The sequence below is a fragment of the Chaetura pelagica genome, unplaced genomic scaffold, assembly GCF_000747805.2.
Source record: "Chaetura pelagica isolate M959 unplaced genomic scaffold, ChaPel_1.0 scaffold520, whole genome shotgun sequence".
Taxonomy (NCBI): domain Eukaryota; kingdom Metazoa; phylum Chordata; class Aves; order Apodiformes; family Apodidae; genus Chaetura; species Chaetura pelagica.
In genome coordinates this window covers 407677-408335 of record NW_009951812.1, presented here as the reverse complement: position 1 = coordinate 408335, position 659 = coordinate 407677, and the positions used below count along the sequence as shown (strand labels likewise).

Here is a 659-nt window from a genome sequence, read left to right as displayed (position 1 = left end):
AAACACTCCCTGTGCCAGCCCAGCAAGCCTGGTGAGTCCCTGCAGGGCTGGGGAGCAGCATCAGCTCTTCATCCCTGCCCCAAGCAGGGGAGGCTCTCATTGCCTCCGTGCCTGCAGAGCATGTCCCCACCCTGGGGCACCCACGCTGCCTTCCCTCCCATCCTCTGGCTGCCCCAGCCCTACAGGCACCCTGGAGGGGATGGGGGCTGATCCTGCCATGTGTGCTCCTCCCCACATTAACCTGTTGTGCTGCCCCACAGACCCAGACACGGGCATCTCTGCTGCAGAGCAGTATCACACCTACTCAGAGCTCACCAACCCGCAGGACCCGCTGAGGAAGGACCAGTGGGACGAGCTGGGCAGCAGCACCACTCCCTGCTCCCAGACCAGTGACGACGAGGCCAAGACTGGCAGCCCTACCAAAGCTCAGCCCTTCCCCACGGCCACAAAGGAGGACTTTGCTCTGCCCACGCTCAGCCTGGTCGGCGGCGGCGTGGAGCTGGGCAAGCAGGAGGCAGAGAGCAGCCAGTCCTACACAGGTAGCACAGCCCCAGCTGTGGGGAGGGGTGCTCAGGTCTTCTCCTGAGGCACAGCCAAGCAGCTCCTGTGGATTTGAGGGGAACCACCCCAGGATGTCCTGCCCCAACTCAGAGTGCTCT

At 64.0% G+C, this 659-nt stretch overlaps 1 protein-coding gene across 1 annotated transcript in view; it reads left to right on the top strand.

The window, feature by feature from the left end:
* Window positions 1-335, top strand: part of KCNH6 (potassium voltage-gated channel, subfamily H (eag-related), member 6) — an 18671-nt gene extending 18336 nt beyond the window's left edge. Inside the window, exon 11 of the mRNA XM_010008104.1 lies at window positions 261-335. Within this exon, the coding sequence (XP_010006406.1) occupies window positions 261-335 (75 nt within the window). The remainder of the gene's footprint in view (window positions 1-260) is intronic.
* Window positions 336-659: the final 324 nt, after the last annotated feature.